Genomic DNA, 19,106 nt, shown 5'->3' on the forward strand with positions numbered 1-19,106 from the left:
GAGATGTTTGTTGTTGTCAAAGGAGAAGATATCAAACGAAGAATGTCTTTCATGCATTCAATCACAAACCTCTTGGTATGCTCATTCAAGTCTGAGTTGGTGATTGCTGAAGCTGACAGTGCCAACACTGGGTACGATCGAGGAATAAGCAAATCTGAGGGAACAACTAATGATGGAACATCTGTCTTTGCTGAGACAATCGGTTCTGGTAGAATGGCTGGCTCTGTAGGCAATGCCTCATTGTCAAATCCTTTGTCAACATAATCATCAGACCCGTCAAAATCGATAAGTTCTTCATCCCTAGAGCTAGAAGCTCCAAAGCAAGTATCAGATGGTGACATCTATGAACTCTGAGAAAGTGGGAAGGAGACATCTTCAATACGACTAGAATCATCATGCTTTGCACGTTTCACTCGTTTGAAATGCAGAGCTAAAGAATGGTCGTTTTCTGATCCAATGTCCGATTCAACATCGACATAGTTAGCACTAGTGACGGCATAGTCAGAATCAGTAAAATCATGCTTTTCAGGAGTACATCTCAAAGAAACCTCATCAAGGGTGGAATAAATTTTTCGAATGTCCTTAATGATATACTTAGGATCCTCCTCCACATAAGGTTTCTTGGTTAACTCTAAATGGAGATTTCTCACGGATCTTCCTAAGTAAGGTATACAAGTTCTTACCCACCAACGACCATACCACCAAGTACACTGACCCATGCGAGTGATACTGGGAATATGAAAGTGAATACCAGTGTTCCTTCTCAGTAGTAATGCCCAAGCTTCAGCAACACCAATTATCCCACATTGTGTCCTCCAAGAAAAACTAGAACGAAGTTCATTCGATGGCACACCTTGATCAAATCCAAACTGGCGAGCGAATCTATTGGGAAAATATGGTTCAATGAATAAGTCCTTGCCCACTCTCACAGGCAACATAGATGAACGCATAGAAACAAGCATTTCAAATCTAACATCAGATAAGTCTTCATGGTCTATACAATCAACATCTTCTTCAATAGGAAAAGAATATGGTCGGTGAATGACATAATCTTCTTCCCTCAAGATACGACGGGCTATGTTTAAACTCCGCTCTTCAGGTGGCACTCCAGCATACTTGCCTAAAAAAGGCAAGTCAATTAGGGAACTCCAACCACTATTAAGATCACAAAAATGTTCAGCCAACCAACCCAGTACGTAATGTACAGGCATGAAACTTTCACCCAGACCTTGCATATGCAGAGCTTCGATACTCAAACCATAATAAATATATCCTAAAACAGAAGGCGCTAGTGAAACTTTAACCCCTTGTGCCATCAACGAAGCCATATAAAAAGTCTCTGGTCTCACATCGTAGCCTTGGTAGGGAAACACAAATCGACTTAACCATAAAGACACAAAAGCTGCAAGGATACATTCACGGGATGCTTCTAAAGGAAGAGAGCACACATCTGTTTGTTTATGCCCTTTTCTTTGGAAAGTTCTCTTTGAAGTTTTGGAAGTTTTGGAGTCAGAAGTTGCTTTAACACCTCCAAAAACTTTCTTCTTTCTATAAAAATATTCAACCCATTGCTGCCATGTTACTTTTGTAACTTTCAAATGGACACAAATTCGAGCGTGAGTCCTTAAAAGCTCTGACACAATTGGACTGCGCATAGGTCCTTGCATTAGTTTTGCATTTAAGGGAATAAATTCTTCATAAGGAATCCCCAAAATCGGTAAGCCGCCAATGACCTTCAAGTCATACAAAGAAATACCCATTTCGCCGCTGCTATGGTGAAAAGTGTTCGCTAAGGGCCCCCAATGTTCTGTGAAAGCTCTCCACACAGTTGGTTCCATTAAGAAGGGGTACCTAGATACTGATATGGCACCATAAATCTCAGCATCACGTAGGGTACCTAGATGCTGACGTAAAATCATCTCTGTCCATTCCATTAGATAAGGGAGAAATTGGGCCCTCCCCCTAAAAGAAAAATTTCCAGTAACCTTCTTATCCAGTAAAATGCAGTGAAGGCTGGGAAAGAACTCACTATTAACTTTGTGAGTAATGTCAGCATCAGCTTTGTTATCGACCAATTCAAGAACTTTGGCTTTGAAATCTGCGCCATAATGTCGCACGTGTTGGATGGCCTCTTGATCGTTAGAATAACAATATCGCAAGTCACCAAAACTAACATCCTTAGTTTTTGATAAAGAAACAAGGTCATGTGGGACCACTGAAATCCGAACTTCTTTCAGTGGTACGGACCGTGGATAAGATGGCCCATACTTAATTTCAGATCCCGTCTCGTCAGGAGCCCGCTGAGAATGAAGCATACCAAAGGCATCCATGCCTAAACAAAAAGAAGCAAACAAATTAGTCCTTTAAATCAGAGAAACTCAAGCATGCACATGTACATAAATTGCATGCACATGCTTGAGGGGGCATCTGTTGAACGAAAAAAAGGGTTATTATTATTATTATTATTATAAATAAATTACCTTCTTTATAAGCCATTCAAAATGTAAAGGAATAATTTGTTTAATAAAAAAAAATATAATAATAATGAAAAAAAAAGTAATAATAATAGTATGATAAAAATGATCAGTCAAGATGAGAGTAAAATTAGGAGATATTCTCTCCACTCTCACCACTTATACGTTGAGTGGGTGGTTAGAAAGAAATAAAAAAATAATAAAAATAAAAAGAAAGTGTCTCTATAAAAGGGAAGAGAGGCAGCATAATAGGGTTTTTATTATTTTTTGGGCAGTTTCAGAAGTAAACGTAAGAGTTAAACATGAGAGAAAATAAGTAAGAGAGAAGGCTTTGTGCATAAAATTTTCATCTTCAAGAGTTTCTACAGAGTAAGTGATAGGTAAAATTCTTTATTCTTTGCTCTTCACTTTAAATCTTTCTTTGCTCTAATGAATTTTTCTCTTTTATCTTTGGTCCACTTTGATCTAGGCTTTTTGAGCCACAAAAGATCTTCAAAAGTGAGATATAGCCAAGAGATAAAAGGGAAATTCTCATTTTTTTTACACACCGTTATACTGCTAAAATCGAACCAATATTTTTGTTATATTTTTCATGGTCCACTTTGATCTAGGCTTTATTTTAGCCATAAAAGATCTTCAAAAGTGAGATATAGCCATGAAAAATATATGAAATCTTAACAAATTTGATACTATTATGCTGTCCGATTTATTGAAAAAGATCTTTATGGTTAAGAAATTATCAGGATGGCAAAATTATTAAAAAGAGCAGACTTAAAAAAAAAATTAAATATTACTTTCGAAAAGAAGCAGTACTCTGAATTATATCAATTGATAGATATATATAAATATGTACATATACTTCTAATCGGCCTATCAGAGTTTGAAAAAAAAGAGATTAAATATTCACATTGAGCAATCATTGCTAAAAGAAAAAAGCTGGGCTTATATACAAATTATATATATTGTTGAAAATATATATGTTGGCCCATACATGTGCGATCACAGTATTGACCCAGGCATATATACGTATAAATATATATGTATTCATATAAGATTAAAATTATTTTTATGTGATATATATTCATTAATGTCATTCCTTACACCTACATAAGATGGTGAACAAATACTGACATTTAATCAAATCTCAAGGACACAAAGGAGTGCCACGTTTCAATAGTTGCATGAGTAGAAGAAAAATTAGCATAATGGCTAATAAAAGGAGGGTGTATATAAATATATATACATAAAAAAAAAACTTCTAGTTACCTTCTCAAAATTGAGTCGTGGTAGAGAATCGAATCTTCAAATTCAAATGATAAAAAATGAGTAGACGAATGAAGGTCCTACACTGATAAACGAAAGATGACTCAAAGTGTGGCAACCTAGCAGGAGAGACTCAACTTTCTGAATTCGTTGAAAAAACACATGTTTCGTTGAGCATTATAAGAGATTTATATACGGATAAAAATTTAAGCCGTAAATTATATCTTATATTTGATTCAATTTAAAATTTAAATTGAATTAAAAATGATAACTAAATATTATCATATAAAAAATTAATAATTAATTTAATTATTTCCTTTTGGAAATTATACTAAGTTAATTAAAAATATCACTCAAATAATCTTTTTATTTTATTTTAAATAAACAATAAAACGATTTCAAGACTCAATTTATCACAAAAAGTGGTAAAATTCTAAAATCCATACAAAATGGCACAAAATTCCAAATGAGCTCACTAAAATTAATCTTAGAATTTCAAAGAGGTCATTAACCTCACAAAGTCTCAAAAATGGTAATTTTACCTAAAAATTAAAAAGTGCACTAAACTTCAAAGCCATAACAAATTAAATGGCTTTCCAAAAAAAAGAGAGGTCATTCACCTCATAAAAAAAAATTAAAATTCGGAACTACGTTTGACTTGATTCCTATAAAAGGATACGTATGCAACTTAGTTGCTAAAACTAAGTGCAGTCACCAATACCGCAAAAATGGTATAAAAATACAAATCTTAAAATTCCATAAAAGGTCATACACCTAGGAATGTTTCTAAACTTTTAAATAGCAAAGGATTCCTGAAAGTGGTCATCTACCGGAATCCTTATATCCAAATGCTAAAATACCGTATTCTGAACTACAAGTGGCTTGATCCTTCACAAAGAAGGTATGTAGGCAGCTCGGTTAATTAAATTGACTAAGTTCAGCTGCAATTCCAAATTTACCCCAAATTCTCCTAAATTGTTATAAATCATTTAATATCATCGTAATTGGAATCAAAGGGTATTTCCTTTAAATAAAAGGATTGTAATTAAAAGGTTATTCTTATAATCTTGGATGAGTCGAACTTAAATTAATAAACTCTTATGCTATAAATTTGTTAGGTTTTGTGCCCTAAATAAAACCCTTTACAATCTGATTAGTTATCAATATAAGAAATTAAAGTGATTTATGTTTGCATGAATTTTACATGCTTATGGTTTAATATGTTTATTATATTAATACACAAAATCTGTTAAGTCCAGATCATATGTTTATTCACAATTACAGTATTGTCAACACAGTGGAATGTGATTGTGATTATATGATTCAAAAGACTAAGTCCCTATTTCATTAGTGTTTTGGATTTACACTGATGTGATAATCAGCGATGATGCGTACTTACACTTGGAGTAAGTGTTATGTTCTTTCCAGGACATTGGTAAAGTATACTAGTTTCGAATGTATGGAGTATACATTGGACTGGACCGATATTGAACTTAGTTAAGATATTATAAACTTACCGTTGTATCTTTCCAAGTCAATATCAGTAGTTGATCTTAAGATTAAAAGAATCTAAATCCTGATATGCTTAGGCTCAACTCAGGAGTGCTATTCATGTTCTTTGATTTATTAGTTAAGCCTACTTTTGGGTCAGGGTGATACGTATATTTTGGGAACATGATAGTATGATTGAGTGGGAGTGCTGAACATAAATATGGAATCTATAGCTTCTACTGATGTGTAGAAGTCAAGTGATGATTCCCTTCGAGCTTAGCTAAATAGAAGTAAATGGATGAGCTCTTGTTTAAGTGACTAATTCTTAGATCACTAAACATCATTTACAAGTAGCTAAGTGTTTTAAGGGGCAAAATACGTTGAGGGGTGTAAACGGTAAAATTATCCCATCTCGATGTAAATCATCTATATAAAGGATCTTTGATCACAATAATATTATAACAATGGTTAAATAAGGTAGCATATCTATATCGTGGAACATATAATATGCTCTATATAAGTCTGAGAGTGCAATTCTAAGTTCTAAGAGTGGATTCAACGAGGAATTAATAAGTAGGGATTTACTTAGTAAATTCGGTTCACTTATTGGAAGCTCATCATATAGATCCATGGTCCCCATTCTAGTTGAGACTATACTACTTGTAAGACTCAATAATTGATTTGTGATTAATCAATTATAATTCTAAAGTTAGACTATGTCTAATTTGTGAATTTTCACTAAGCAGGGGTGAAATTGTAAAGAAAAGAGATTCTAGGTTTATTTATTAATTAAGAGACTCTATATGTCAAATTAATAATTAAATTAAATGACAATATTATTTAATAATTTATTTTAGTTATTAAATAATTAGTTTTGGCATGTAAATGGTTAGAATTTGAAAATTGGCGTTTTTGAGAAAATAGAAATAAAAATTGTGAAAACTGCAAAATCCAAGTAAGGCCCATTAACACCTATGGCCGGCCACTTGGGTGAGGTTTTCCAATTAATATTTTTATTATTTTAATGCCAAATAATTGCTAACCTAAACCTAGTAGTTGCCCATAAATAGAAAGTGATAGCTCAGTCAAAAATATGCCTTTTGGTCAGAAAATCAGAAATTGCCTTTTTCAGAAAAATTGAGCCTTCTACTTCTCTCTCTATAGCCGACCCTATACCTCTCTCTTTTCTTCTTCTCAATTTCGAACCCTTAGTGATAGAGTAGTGCCCACACACAGCAAGTGGTACCTCAATCATAGATTGGAAGACTGTGAAGGATCACACACAAAGAGAAGGACATTCGGGCTCAGATCTTGATAATACTCTGCGACAGAAATGATACAAGGGTTAGAGATCTGAGTGGAAGGAGACATTATTCCGCTGCAACCAATGTAAGGTTTTCTTAACTTTATATGTGTTTAATTATCATTTTAGAAAGTTCATATTTAGGGTGTTAAACAACATACTTGTGAGTAGATCTAAGATCCTGGTAAAATAAATTCCAACAAAATTCGGCATATAGGTGAAATTGTGTTTTGCATTTATTTTAATATTTTAAATGTGAAATTTTTGCTTAACATATATTTTTTTTTATGTATGACTATATGTATAATTTAGAACTTTTTTGTGTGTCAAGTTTTTTATTGTATAAATTTTAGATTTTTATGTTATGTTTGACTTTTGAGAATGTTTTTATATCATTATTTATATCTTATAAATCTATTACTTATCATGTTTAATATATATTTTGAAAAATAAAATTAAAAACTTAGTAAAAATAGTATAATTACTAAAAAAATATGAATAATTATCAATTACACATAAACCGTGGTTTCGAATTGGTTTGGTTTGAGAAACTTTTTGGTCTGGTTTGGTTTCTAGTATTGAAAAAAACAGTTATACTGGTTTGGTTCAAAACTTATGAAAATTTGGACCAAACCAATCCGTGAACACCGCTCAATAGGATACCCAAATGCCTCTATTTTTTCAAGTAATTAAGGTGTATTTTTCATGGATCATTAAGTACTATAATTCAATTTAGTTTTAGATATATGTTTTAAAATTTTAGAGAAACTTATAAAAATATTGGAATTTGGGTTAACTTTTACAAAAATACTTTCACACAGAAAAGTTTTCAAAAATACTGTGTTTTTATAAAACACCAGTAAAACACAAAACAGAACAACTCAAAACAATAGTAGAACAACTAAAAAATATCAGTAAAACACAAGTGAAAACTTAACACAGTATACTGCAGTATGAAACTTATAAAAAAATACAGTAAAAAAGTAAAAAATACCGCCTGACAATATTTTTGTAAAAAAATAATAAAAGTTAGTATACCGTATAAATTTTCCAAATTTTACGCACATTTCAAATACCTTTGTTGATACTGCTACATAGCCTTCTACTATACTAGTAAATATGAAAAGGAAAATAGTAAAACTGAAACCTTTTAATTTTTTTTTCTTTTAACCACTTGGGGTTAGGTTCGAGTCTCAAGTAAAACATGTTGTAATATATAAACGCTTTTTGTTTTTTTTGTTTGAAATTATAGTGAAGCTGAAACCTTTTAATTTTTTTTTTTTTTTTTAAATTTTAGTGAAACTGAAACCTAGAGAGAGGTTAGGTAGACAACCGAGAATATCTACAGTTCAAAACTCGACCCGCTCCTATTCTCAGTTCTCCTGTTCATTAGCCACCGGTAAACTCTCCCATCCATCCCCTCTCTGGTCCCTCTCCCAATTCTCTTCCTGTCTTTTCTCTTCCGATTTCGGCTTCTCTCTGTTATTCTTTTGGTTAGTATCTCTCTATTTTCTCTTATTAATGTATGCGGCTTTCCGAATTTGTTATCGGAACCCTTGATGTGATATTTGCACCCTTTTCATTAGCTATGGTTAGAGTATCTTCTTCGAAAGTATATAAGTTGTAGAATCGTTTATATCTCACTATTGGAGCTATCTCATATATGGTTTCTTCTCTTACAGTTCATCACTTTAAGAACTTCAGTGACGAGAGAACATGGGTAAGCACTATTTTGGCTTCTTCTTGTCAGATTCTGTGTTTAATTTTTCGAATGATTGAGAGATGCTATCATTTATACATTGTGTTTGATTTTTCTTTTTCCTGTTATATTATCTGTTCTCTTAGAAAAATCTCCACGGGAAAAGAGAAAAGAAGCTCGGTTGGAGAAGAATTCCAAAAAACACCAAGTACACCTCCAGCGTCAGGTATTGGAGTTTATTTTCTTTTTGGTAGTTTTGAGCAAATTTTATGTGGGTTTCAATGCTTTTGTAGTAATGATTGGTTGTTCTTGAGTTTTATTCTATATTTAAGAGAGCCCCAAAATTTTGTCTTGTTGTTTGAGAGCCATGACTGATGAATTGATTAATATGCACAATAGTTTTGACGTGTGGTAATTTAATGACAACAGAAAAATAAAAAAATTCAGAAGAATTCTCGGGATATGAAATCAAAAAGTGTGAAGAAGTCCAACAGTTTCCTTCTTCATCCTTATAATGTAAAACAGACACAATTGTCAGAGTTGGATGATGACTTACGGAGTCAAAAGCCTTCTAAAATGGAGAAGGGTGTTGAGCATGTCGTGGATTCTTCAAGTGATGCTGAATTAAGCGAGTCAACAGTGGTGGAAAGAAAAATGGGTTCAAAGAGAACAGGGAAAACCAATTTTGAGAAGTTTCTTGAGATGGAAGCTGCGGTGCATGCTGAGGAGGATTTGGAATTGGAAAGAAAGCTTGCCAAGAAACTTAAGGTGAAGGGTGGAAAACTAAGGGGAGCAGATGATGAAATGAATTTATTATTTGAAGGAATTCGATCTGTCTTAGATTCAGATGGGGAAGATGAATTACCAGTTAAGAAATCTAAGAAGAGAACCTCAATTAAGAAAGGCAAAATAGAAATCAGTGATCAGGACCTAGAAGTTGAAATACCCTCCCATTCAATGGCTGAATTATTTGAACCAGAAGATATGAATGGCGTTGAGGCTCCATCAGATGTTCTGGACGAGGTGCCTGCGAGGAAGAAAAATAAGAAAAGAAGGTTGCCAGAGAAAGGAAAAGAAAGTGACATGGAAGGTAGCACAAACATTGATGTGTCGATACCGACGGATTCGTGTAGAGATGATATGCTGCTTGATGAAGTTCCCAGCAAAGCACCTCAGAAATATGTTGCTCCGCACTTGAGATCTCGTAAAGGAGCTGAGCCGGAGGAGCATTCTCAGATTCGTAGACGAGTACGAGGACTTCTGAATAGGTTGTCTGAATCCAATGTTGAATCAATTACTGGAGAAATGTCTGGTATATTTCGCTCAATTGCCCGCAGTGTAGCTTCTCAAATAATCAGTGAGGAGGTTTTAGCTTCTTGTTCTAGGGGGCCTCGTGGAAATGAACAGTTAAGTGTAGCTTTTTTATTATTATTACTTATTTTTTATTTATGTTATTGTTTGTTTGTTTTTCTCTCTCTTGCTATCAATTATCCTATTACTTCATGGGTCACATATAAATTTTTTATTTGCTTTTGTTGACCAACACAATGCAAGAGTAGTTCTACTAGTTGAATGTCTTCTTCTAACTATTCATGGTATCAATCATGTTTTACTAAAAACGATACTAGCTAAAATTGTTTATGGATTTGACAAATTCAATCAGTTAAACAAAGTAGTAAAACAGGGTCATTGAAAGTCTCCAAACGATACTTAGAATTTCACCAAAGACTGGCATCTCCTTCAGAGACATATATTATAACTAAGCATTTTCCTATGTGTATCTTTACCTATATATATAAACACACTCTATTATTCATTAACATACGCCCCTCTTATAGTTTGAACAATCACAAGCTAATTTCACTCTTCTTTCTTTCTTTCTTTTTGACCGGGAAAAGGGGGGTTGATTACAACAAGATTCAAATTATTATTTTATCTGTCTTTCCATTTTTTTTTTTTTTTCTGAAGTTTCATTAAAGACCAACATATTTTAGCGAACTTAGTTTTGCTTCTTAAACTAGATGATGAAAATCATGTGAGAGTAATTAACGACAGACACCTCAAAAAAAAACAAAAAAAAAAGTTAACAACAGACAACATGTCATTATTTTTTTGAGTATCTCGTGCCTTTTTGATTCTCATTGTACTTTGTGGTGTAAGAAAAATGTATTCTGACCATATCATCTTGGTTTTATTTGTCTTATTAAATTATTTTGTATGTTTCTTGTGAAGGTATGCTGCAGTTTTTGCTGCTTTTGTTGCAGGCATGGCCTGCTCAGTTGGTATCGACTTTAGTGCAAAGCTTATGGCTTCCCTTGCTAGAAATTTCGAGGTATATGCCTTGAATATAAAAATTTCTTAGTTTGCTACAAAAATTACATTGATAGTAAGTACATTGCATCAGTAGTGACATATGCTTTGTCAACTCCCTTAATGTGAACACAATCTTCTGTCTCGTTTCCAGGATGAGTATCATAACCAAGATAACCTTTCTCTGCGTAACATTACTCTGTTGCTATCTTATTTATGTGTATTTGGAGTGTGCTCAAGGTAGGTAGCTCCACTTATTCAATTTTGAACTTATTATTTGCTAACTATGATTTTTGGAATATGTTGAACCCCTCTGATGGAAGTTCATTTGGTAAAATTTCAGTGATCTTATTTATGACTTTATGTCCATGCTGAGCAAGCGTTTAGCAGAGATTGATGTCTCTACAATTTTGACAGTTTTACAATGTAAGCATGACTCTTAATGTGTCTTTGTGTGCGTGTCTACAATTTTGTCAGTTATTCAATGTATAGGCATGACTTTAGCTTAATTTTTTGACACGAGCAATTGTCGACTGAATAGGCTGTGGGATGAAAATAAGGGCTGATGATCCTCTATCCATGAAAAACTTTATTCTCAGTGTTCAGAATAGAGTGACTGAGCTAAAGGCATCCTCGCAAGAGAGCCAGGAAAATATAAACAGCAAAAGGGTTAGTTTGTTTGTACTTTTCTTCCAATATATCTCTTATTCTTCTCTTGAAATTCTTTTAACTGACTTGGTAAATGCAGATGGAGTTCATGCTTGAAACAATATGTGACATAAAAAACAACAAGAAAAGATCTAAAGATGATCCAGCACATCACACGAGGATTAAAAAATGGTTACAGAAGGTTTTTATACTTTAAATTTCAATTCTGCTTACCTCTGGTTATAGTTTTTGTCTTTTGATTTTCATTGCTGACTAATGACTTGCGAATGGACAAAGTTTAAGAATTCATTCAACAAGGAGAAAGTAGCGGTGTTCCTAGATCTTACTAGTTATGGCTTTAGTTAAAAGTATTTGCAATGTAATCCCTAAATTAAAATAGACGTTATGTTATCCATTTTCCAACAATATAATATCTTCCCAACATCCCTTGTGTAGCTACATCAACTTAGATGGGATTCCAAACTGACCCATCATCTAGAACCCGTAGATAATCATTTGAAGTATGCTAGTAAATCTTTTTTTGATCTCAAGAGCTCCCATCATTTACCCTCCCTTCTGCCAAAAAAAAAAGAGCTACCATCATTTTAACTTTTTTATGCTAGTCTTGTTATTGTGTACATTATTCTTTTGTTTTGTTGGTTTTTATGTTTCATGGGAACCTTACCTTGATTTTCTGACCATTTCCTCAATTCGGAAGTCAACTATGAAAATTTCACGATTTTATTTGTCATGGGATTCTCTTTTTCCAAACCCCTTCCTTCACAAGTTACAACCCATTTCCTTTGGTTGGGACAGGTTTTTTTTTTTTTTTTTATCAATTTAGAGAAGTTTCAAAGTTATCTGATGTTACAGTCTTCATGTAAATTTGGGTCTTATTACTAAAACATTTAAGTCGAGGACCATACTGAAGGAAATTTATATGAGACAGCTGCTAACAGAAATGTGCTCCAAACTTATTCTTGTGAGGATGATCACACTTTTCAGCTGTGTTATCTGATAATGAATGTCAATTTTATGAAGATTTTACATTATATATTTGGATTATTTCCAAAGTTTTAGTGGCTTATATGCTTAGTATCTTTATCTTGATTAGAACTTTCGTGTAGTTTGGAGAAATGATGGGCACATAAATGTTATTTTAAGTATTACTGAGGATTTAGAGATGGCAATGTCTGCTTTTAATGAGTGCATTGGTGAAAGATCGAGTGTTCTACTAAGTAATATATGTAATACTGCAAGTCTTAGGATTTTCATAAATACTTTTGTTAAGCTTGGTGTGTGGTGTCAGTCGGCCATTAAGGATAACCTGCATCAGTGTGAGTTAATATAATAGGAGCCTCTTTTTCTTGCTATGATAAATAGTTACGACACTTTGTAAGCTGCTGAGTTAAAGTCTTTCTAATTTTTGTCAAATCTGTAATTTGCTTTTTCTTAATTGTTACATATGGTTTTTATTCATTTTAGTTAGGAGCAGAAGAAAAAATTATCAGAGGTCTCAAATGGAGCAAGCTGCTTGATCCTGATAAGAAAGGTCAATGGTGGTCGTCTGTGGATTTGGCTTCAGCCAGAGACGATGTTGAGGAGGTTGCCAGCACAATAGATAAAGAGATTCTCGAAGCGCAAAAAATGCTACAGCTTGCTGCGGAACAAAGGATGAACACAGATGGTAGAAAGGCAATTTTTTGTATAATAATGAGTGGTGAGGACTACATTGATGCATTTGAGAAGCTTTTAAGGTTGGACTTACCAGGAAAGCAGGTGTGGCTCTTGTTTTATTTTCATCTTTTTTCTGTTTCTATTTGTATATTTATATATATAAATTCTTCCATCATATTTCAATGTTCTCATGTGGGTTTTGTAGGACCGAGAGATTATGCGGGTTCTTGTTGAGTGTTGTTTACAAGAGAAGGTGTTCAACAAGTATTATGCTGTACTGGCCACTAAATTGTGTGAGCATGACAAAAATCACAAATTCACCTTACAGGTATTTTTTTTTAACTCGCCATGGGATTAAGATGGCATACGCTTAGAATTATATAAGAGATCTAAAACTAATTTGCTGGTAAATGCATGTGCAAAGTGCTTCTTTCTTAGCTGTGCTTTACTAAGGCATACTGAAGAATTGTATTCCCTTGAGAAGAACTTCCATAATTTCTACCTTAATGTACATGACATACAGATTTCAAATACAACTAACGATATTATATATATGTCCTATCATTTTGAATCACTCCAAGATCATGAGTGTTTGCACTATTTATTTAAATTCATTGCTGATGTAAAAGTTTTCAGCTATTGACTTTTTGTCATTACACCTTAGGTATTCATGTATATAAGCTTTGTCTCTTATAATATACTTGACTTAATAATTTTGCCTTAAATTTTGTTACCTCTCCACAGTTTTGCCTATGGGATCACTTTAAACAGGTGGAGTCGATGGCGCTTATTAGATCAAGGAACCTTGCTAAATTTGTGGTAGAGATGGTTGCCTCTTTCTCCCTCTCCCTTGCAGTATTGAAGGCGGTAGATTTGAACGATATCACGCTTCTAACTCCTAAAAGGATAATGCACTTTAGGATGCTTTTCGAGGCCATGTTTGAGTATCCGGATAAGCTCGTATGGAACATATGCACGAGAGTGGCTGTTGCACCAGACCTTGAAAATCTTCGTCAAGGAATTGAATACTTTGTTAAGGAGTATCTTGTGAAATCCAACAGAGCCACTAGTGAGAAGTTTAAGGTTATGAGAAAAGCGCTAAACAATGTAGAAGGAATTCTCATGTGAAATTCGTAACACCTGCCTAATAGCAATACCAGTTTTGTAGTTCAATTTTAGGTTTTAAATCGTTCGTAGTTGATTCTACGGGTTCGTTTATTATCTTTATTGCTGTAAAGACTGAGCAAAAGGTTTGACAAAGAAGCATCATTTTCTCTTTTTTCTCTCTTTTATCGTATGATACAAATAGTAATAACAAATTAATTGTAGAAAATTACACTAACATTGTATTTTTGTTAAAATTGGTGAAAAGAAATCTTGGCTCACTAATTGTCAATATATATGAGATTTTACGTTCGGAATTTATACAGAAACCCCACAAGGGATCCCATAAAAACAACAAAACCCATTCAATTCAAAACAAAGGCTCCATCCATGTCTGACCGCTTTACTCCAACCAACTTCTTTGCTATCAGAAACCTTCATCTTCAATCAAGAATACAACAAATAGTCAAAATCACAATCTCTAGTGATTGTGCATTCGTACCTGTGTAACATTTTTTTTCTTCTTCTCCTATGCCTCCGGATCTCTATCTATTTACACAACTTTTGCCATGTTTACTCTAAATGCCATACCAAATTTACTAAATATTTTATGGAAATGATAGTAAATGCCCCAAATTATAAAATTATGGTGACGTTTGGTAATATTTTTTTTAAAAAAAATTTTTTAATCACAAAAATAAAAGTAAAATTTTTGTTTTAAATTTTTTTGTTAACGCAGATTTTCGTTACCAAATTTGAGCTTCACGATGATAATTCAACGCAGAAAAATAGAAGCTATAGAAAAATAATGCATCCACATAGGATTTTTTTTACGTGGTTTTGTAGTTAAAATTCTGCATACTCCACGAGTCAATCTTATTTAGATTTCTAAGTATTTTTTCAAGGCCTCTTTCATAAGAGTTTTTTCGTCCCCCTTTTTGACCTTGTCTGCCCCCATTTATAATTGCATAGTGGCAATTAATTACAAAGATAACCAAAATATGTTTACAACCATTATCCCTAAAATCGTGGGATCTGATTACAAAACAAGTCAAATAAATGAGGTTTTTACACAGCTGTGAATATCCCGCTTTTATTGGGCCGAGATGAACGTGTAATCATAAATATACGGTAAGCCCTTTATCTCATAGGGATGCCTCGCTGAGAATGGAGCCAAGATAACTTTGGTAGCGAGCAGTTGCTTGTCATTTGGCTTCTCGAGACTAATATTGTTTTAACTCTGATAACTATGCTTTCTGGTGTCGAGATGATCTTCCTTGCATGCATACCACCTTCTAGCGAGATAAGCGCCTCACGGTCTGTTATCTTGTCTCGTCACACTATCTATACTCAGTTTGTAATCGTATAATATACGCTAAGTATTTTTAGTGTTGTCGTTTTCTCTTTCACGCAACGAGGTTGATGCCTCGTCATGAGCGCGTGCACTCACATGGTTTCTCGTCAAAACATAAGTTAGCAGTTCGTACGTTTCTGTCTCGTAGAAGGCTATTCAGCCAGCTGAGTTAAAACATACCCTGCGAATTATATTTCCAACGAGTTGTTCCATGCTAAGTATACTTTTTGTTTGCGTGTTTGAGTTCTTCATTCTTCCCAGCTCGACAAGTGTCTTTCTCTGATATGCTTATCGAATTTCAGGTATAACAATTGCCCCTTAAAAAGTTCTTTTTTAATTAAAAAGACCTTTTTAATGATTACAAAGGGTATTTCCGTCATGTTCCTCTTTTTTGAAAAGACGCATTCCCTTTGATTTTGGCGATTGTGCGGTTTCGAGGTACATCAGAATTAAATGACCATTTTTTCTACTTTCGCTTCGAATCATGTCCATTGGATCAAATCTTTCTCTGATCTAACGAAACCATTATCATGGGTATAAAATAAGAAAAAATGAATCACCTTTGCACCATTTCAGAAAGTTTGAGAAAAACCCTTAAACTTTTTCTTCAAGGATCACCATTAAATTCGTCCAAAGACTTGCATGCCATCCTTGTCCTTGACCTTTTTCCTGCGAGTTTCCTCCGACTTCATTTTCTCAAAGCGATCCTTGCTTCGTTTGAAGGTTTGTAGACGAAATTACCAGGCATTGCCCCAAGCCCTAACTTCAAACTGTAAGTTACTTTCTTCTTTCTCATGTTTATTACATAGTGTGGATCAGTTACTTGATTCGTTTGTATCATTATCATCTCATCTGGTTTTGGTAGTTGTTTTTTTTAGGGTTAAAACTGTTCATACTAGGATTCAGGCAATATGTAGGTTGTTTTGATCTTCAACTCATTACCTTCTGGTTTGATAAAATTCTCTCCAGGGATTCGGACTGCTTTTTGCTGGCAGCAATGTCCCACTCTGGTTTAGGAATTTATCGTCCAAAAGCTGTAGAGTTTGAGTTTCCTACAGAATTGGCCATCCCATATAAACCCAACCCCTCAAAACCCACCTCCAGATTAGAGCTAAACGATGCTAAGGCTAGGGAACACACAGTGAGAACCCAACAAGAAGATATTTCTAGTCGCTATAGGTGCATCTTGCAAGAAATATCCGAAGGCAGACGCCGATTCTTGCGAGAAGTAGCCTGGCCAGAACCACCCAGCGTGTCCTTTATTCTTGTGGCAAAGCCTTTGTTTTTACCCAATGTCTAAATTGCTTTTAAACCAGGTGACTTGGATTTCGAAATTATGCCTCCCAAGCCATGTCCGTCTAAAACTCCTCAGGATCCCAGCGTCACCTTCGAGGCTGAGTTGATAGAACCGAAGGTACGATCTATCTCAGGCTATACGGGTGAGATGCTGAAGACCTGTGGAATTGCAATTAGGCAATCATGCCAGGTTAGGTCAGTACGAGAGGGTGAATTCAGTTGCTACCCCCTGCACGCTTTGCCAGCAGTAACCCAGGAACCAGTGGTGAGACTAGTACTAGTAGTTCAACTAGTATGGGCACCTGGAGCCTTGAGCATATTTGGGCTGGGGCCATCCTCCCTCTTCGGGACTACTTCAAAGACTACATAAATCACATTGGGGTTGCCCCATTCCAGCTGACTCCCATCTCCTACAGGATTCTCGCTAGTTTGAAAGTCTTGTACAAAATTATGAATTGGGGTTGTCCTACACCCGTAAAGATTGAGTACCTTTACTCAGTTAAGGCCATTCCATCGAGGAAGAATGCCGCAGTGGGATTTTTCTATCTTGGTACTCACGCTAGCGAGCCAAAAATTATTGTAGACATGCCAAATAAGGTGTCTTTCAAGGACAACTTCTTCTGGACGTCTGGTCTCTCCCCCATTGGCACAACCACGTTTCGTAAACTTTGTAAGTGATTGTTCTCTTCTTACTTATTTACATCAGTCTTCCTTTTTCAAGTACTTGACTAATATTTTGTTTGTTCTGACAGCTCTTCTGGCGAGACCTACTCCTACCCCCGAGATGGTTAGTAGGCACAGGCGCCTGATGACTCTCCCTTACGGTCTCCGATCGTGCAAATTCCTTTTGAGCGAAGTTAACTTGCGATCAGCGGGCCTTCTCACTGATAAAGAATACACTTGCGATTACAAGGTTCCCAAGTATTCTTCTTGGCAACAAATAATTGTTCCATCCGAGGACCAAGCCTGGGATCGGTTGGCCCAAGCACAATACTTTCAAAGCACTGCCCCTTGGGAATCCGGTGAAGGAGCATCCCGAGGTAATCAATGTGGCTGGTCACCTAATGTACTTAGGGCTGAGCGTAATACATTAGTTACCTTCCAAGACTCCCGTCTTAATTTTTATACTTGGAATTCCATTCTCGTGGTCTGCATTGCTCATAAGTTTGACAGTTGGTATCCTAGATTCCACGTCCAGATTAACTGTCACGAGTCATTTTATGGTATAGCCGAGCAATATGGTACTATGGAAGATAAGGCTGGTCACATAGATGCGAGCTGGGATTTAGAACCAATCGAGCCTTCTAATATATTCAAAATTACATGCTGTAGGGATTTTAGCGAATATTATGGTCCTTCTACTCCTTCATCTAGTGATAGCTCGCATTCTAGTGATTTTGGTAAATCCCTTAGGTGGAAAATTATACTCCTCCCCTTTTTAATTAGCTTTTATAATGATTTTAACACCTCGATTTGTTTTGCAGACATGGGTTATGAAGACATCCAGGACCGTAAGGGGAAGAAAAGGACATCCAACCCTAGAGTCCCTACTGCTGCCGAAGTGGTTCCTCCCAAGAAGCAAAGGAAAACCACTGCTCATAAGAAGAAATTACTGGCCAAGATCTCGAGGTTTTGGACAACGACATCCAAGAGCAAGTTCCTCCTCCAGTTGTTCCCAACACCAATGCCCCTCATCCCGAGGCGACCCTCGCTACTGCCCCTCCGAGTCAGGCCATCGAGACCCTATCGGTCGCAGCTGGAGAAGCTGGCTCTGAATTTGCCCAGGCATATGGGGTCACTTGTTGGCGCAAACTTCAAACTCTCCTTCCCCCAGATTGGGATTTTCTCAATCTTAGGAGCCCAAAGGAGACGCTTTCAAGGACCTTGGACTGTCACTTCATGGTATGTCGGCTTTGTTACTATAATTATATTATCTTTTTATACCTCTTTTATATTCATCTGTTTGCAGTTCTCCAGGCTTCTTTTGCTTCTATTAATTTCATCTCTACTACAGAACCGGACATGAGAGTTTCTTCTCATCCAGCTCCTCGCGAAGGAAATGATTATAAAATAATATACATATATTTAATCAATAATATATTGATTAAATATATTGAAGCCTGAGAGTCTTTGATTTTGATAAGCTATTATCAATTTGGATATCTTTATTTGATATAGAAGTAAACATGTATTTGATTTCTATTTATAGAAAATTTTGTTTTCTTAAAAATAAAAAATTTTGCGGGCGAATATTTACTCTTTATTTCAATTTTATAAGATTAGTTTATGCCATGACTTTTTCAGAATAAATGAATTGGTTCCTGGTTCGTTCCGCCATCCTACCCAATGAATCATTAGGATTCGATTCCACGCCGTAGCGCCTCCGGATATTGTTGGCTCTAGGCATTTGCTATTAAAATCCCCCTTTTGATTACCCTGCCCCTTTCTAAAAGCGGAAGAAGAAAAATGGGCTAAATTAAGAGGAGG

General features: G+C 35.1%; 2 protein-coding genes across 3 annotated transcripts; one reads left to right on the plus strand and one right to left on the minus strand.

Moving 5' to 3' along the window:
* Positions 1 to 341: 341 nt before the first annotated feature.
* LOC133039728 (uncharacterized) lies at positions 342 to 2,496 on the minus strand. Its single transcript, XM_061118659.1, has 2 exons — positions 2,481 to 2,496; positions 342 to 2,332 (listed from the first exon to the last, which is right to left on the minus strand). Exons 1-2 carry the CDS (start codon positions 2,494 to 2,496, stop codon positions 342 to 344), a joined length of 2,007 nt encoding a protein of 668 aa, XP_060974642.1.
* Positions 2,497 to 7,784: 5,288 nt separating this feature from the next.
* On the plus strand, positions 7,785 to 14,144 carry LOC115697261 (uncharacterized). 2 transcript variants are annotated; one of them, XM_030624193.2, is made up of 12 exons: positions 7,785 to 8,024; positions 8,214 to 8,251; positions 8,377 to 8,456; positions 8,660 to 9,636; positions 10,463 to 10,562; positions 10,695 to 10,780; positions 10,884 to 10,966; positions 11,082 to 11,209; positions 11,289 to 11,390; positions 12,674 to 12,967; positions 13,071 to 13,193; positions 13,610 to 14,144. In XM_030624193.2, the coding sequence occupies exons 2-12, from the start codon at positions 8,248 to 8,250 to the stop codon at positions 13,991 to 13,993; spliced, it is 2,361 nt and encodes a 786-aa protein (XP_030480053.1). In that variant the 5' UTR covers positions 7,785 to 8,024; positions 8,214 to 8,247; the 3' UTR covers positions 13,994 to 14,144. The 2 variants fall into 2 exon arrangements, with proteins under 2 accessions (XP_030480053.1, XP_030480054.1); XM_030624194.2 differs by having other exon boundaries at positions 7,813 to 7,930.
* Positions 14,145 to 19,106: the final 4,962 nt, after the last annotated feature.

The sequence above is a fragment of the Cannabis sativa genome, chromosome 7, assembly GCF_029168945.1.
Source record: "Cannabis sativa cultivar Pink pepper isolate KNU-18-1 chromosome 7, ASM2916894v1, whole genome shotgun sequence".
Lineage (NCBI taxonomy): Eukaryota > Viridiplantae > Streptophyta > Magnoliopsida > Rosales > Cannabaceae > Cannabis > Cannabis sativa.